Raw genomic sequence first — 2,055 nt, 5'->3', positions numbered from 1 at the left:
TTCCCGTCGCCCATCATCCCCGGCCAGCTGTACCTGGGTGACTGGGGTGACGCCAGCGCCAGTGACCGCCTCAAGGAGCTCGGGATACGGCGGTGCGCACAGGGTGGGACATGGTGGGGTGGGGTGGGGTGCGGTGTTGTCCACCCCTGCTGTGATGTGATGGGCCGAAAAGTGGATCCACAGGGCGTGACCTGGGCCGAGGCAGGCAGGGGGGAGGTGCAGATATCTCTGTCTGCCTGTGTTTCCGCAGGCCGGCTCAGGTTCAGGTCCCGCTGATCTGTCGTTGCCGCCGCTGGCGCATCCGTAATGCCCCGCCGCTGCCTCTTCCTGTGCCTGTGTGTCGCAGCATCTGCACCATCCACAATCACCCTGAGAACCTGGTGGTGCCGCCTGGGATCAAGCAGCTGCGGCTGGAGCTGCCCGATGTAGAGGTGAAGCGTGTATGTGTGTGTGCGTTCATGCGAGCATGCGAGTGTGTGTGTGTCTGTGAGTGCGTGTGTACGTGTGTATGCGTGTGTATGTGTGTGTGTGTGTGTGGTCTTTGAGGGGGGCCGTTTTTGGTGGCGGGGTTGGGCATGCAACGCCTGACAGGGGAGACATGCAAGATGGCGTCAAACTGTGGGGGTGCTGCATATACAACGGGGGGCCGTGCTTTGTGTTGCGGCGCACTCCCCTGGCCCCCTCTGCTTCACCCCAGAAGTGTGGTGACCACGGCCTGTGGTATGGATGCCTCCCTGCCTTTTCAATGCCTTTACCCTTTCGCCCCTCGATGCGCGTGTGGTTGCCGGCACATGTCCTCATGCCCACATGGGCGAGCTTATCCTCCCCCCCCTACGACACTCTCCACTCAGCCCCTGCGGGCCCCTTTCCCCTGATGATCAGGGTGCTGACATCAGCCAGCACTTCAACCCGGCCTACGAATTCCTGTCGGAGGGGGCGCGCCTTAAAGAGCGTGAGCACGAGCGAAGGGACATCGCGTTCTGGCTCTGGCTGCGCCCCCTCCCTGACGGAGCATTGCCGGCAGCACTGGCCGCTCAGCAGCGCGAGCGGCGTAAAAGGCCCAGGAGGCCGGCAATCACTGAAAAGCTCACGCCAGTCGGCGTCACGGCTGCCCCCTTGGGACCCCACCCGACCCTAAGTCATCCCATTGGACCCGCTCCCCTACACACCAAAACCCCTGCGAACCCCACCACTCCCCCGACTGCCACTCCCCCATTCCCCGCACCCCCCAGCCGCCCTGGTGCACTGCGGTGCGGGCGTCAGCCGCTCTGCCGCCCTGGTAGCGATGTTCCTGATGCGGTCAACCCCGGGCGTCACCGCCAGGGCGGCGCTGGACCGCGTGCGCGCGGCGCGCAGCATGGTGCTGCCCAACGATGGCTTCTGGCGCGTGCTTTGCGCGCTGGAGGCCGGCCTCGGGGTGCCGCAGCAAGACAGGTGCGCGGACTGCACACTTGTCAAAGGGCGGGCGGGGCCGCGGGGACAGCTCAGCCGGCGCCTCGGGAAGCTGGGGGAGGGTTTCACGGGACAGGACCCATGGACACTTGTCGTGCTGGCTCTCAGCCGCAGCTCGTTGGGGTTGCAAACCAGCGCCACGAAACAGGCCCGCCCTGCCCGTTGCCCCTTGTCCGCGCGCTGCCGCCGCCGCAGGAGCGACCCGAACGCCACCACCGGGTTTGCGGGCGCTGACGCGCCCGTGGTGGAGTTGGCTAAGGACGCGGCTGGGGAGAGGGTGGCGGTGATCACGCTGGACGCGGCAGGGCGGCCCCAGGGGGCGGCGGCAGGGGGGCTGTCGGCGGCGGCGGCGGCGGCGGCTGCTGCAGCGGCGAGGGGCGGTGGGGAGGACGGCGCGGATTCTGGGCGGGGGCGCGGGCGGGAGGAGGAGGGGCGGCGGCGGGACGGGCGGCGGCGGAGCCGGAGCAGGAGCAGGAGCAGGAGCAGGAGCAGGAGCAGGAGCAGGAGCAGGAGTAGGGGCAGGGACGGGCGCGGGCGGCGGGACGAGCGGCGGCGCAGCAGGAGCAGGAGTCGGAGCAGGGAGCGGGGCCGTCGCAGCGGCGG

General features: G+C 68.4%; 1 protein-coding gene across 1 annotated transcript in view; it reads left to right on the top strand.

Moving 5' to 3' along the window:
- Window positions 1–2,055, top strand: part of MNEG_0253 (MAP kinase phosphatase 5) — a gene marked incomplete at both ends in the record, with an annotated part of 4,985 nt that overhangs the window by 2,102 nt on the left and 828 nt on the right. Inside the window, 4 exons of the mRNA XM_014051255.1 lie at window positions 347–431; window positions 883–952; window positions 1,233–1,434; window positions 1,648–1,735. Of these exons, the coding sequence (XP_013906709.1) occupies window positions 347–431; window positions 883–952; window positions 1,233–1,434; window positions 1,648–1,735 (445 nt within the window). The remainder of the gene's footprint in view (window positions 1–346; window positions 432–882; window positions 953–1,232; window positions 1,435–1,647; window positions 1,736–2,055) is intronic.

The sequence above is a fragment of the Monoraphidium neglectum genome (assembly GCF_000611645.1).
Source record: "Monoraphidium neglectum strain SAG 48.87 unplaced genomic scaffold scaffold00018, whole genome shotgun sequence".
NCBI lineage: Eukaryota > Viridiplantae > Chlorophyta > Chlorophyceae > Sphaeropleales > Selenastraceae > Monoraphidium > Monoraphidium neglectum.
Note: the sequence above shows the minus strand (reverse complement) of the source record. Positions and strands in the feature narration are given on the sequence as shown.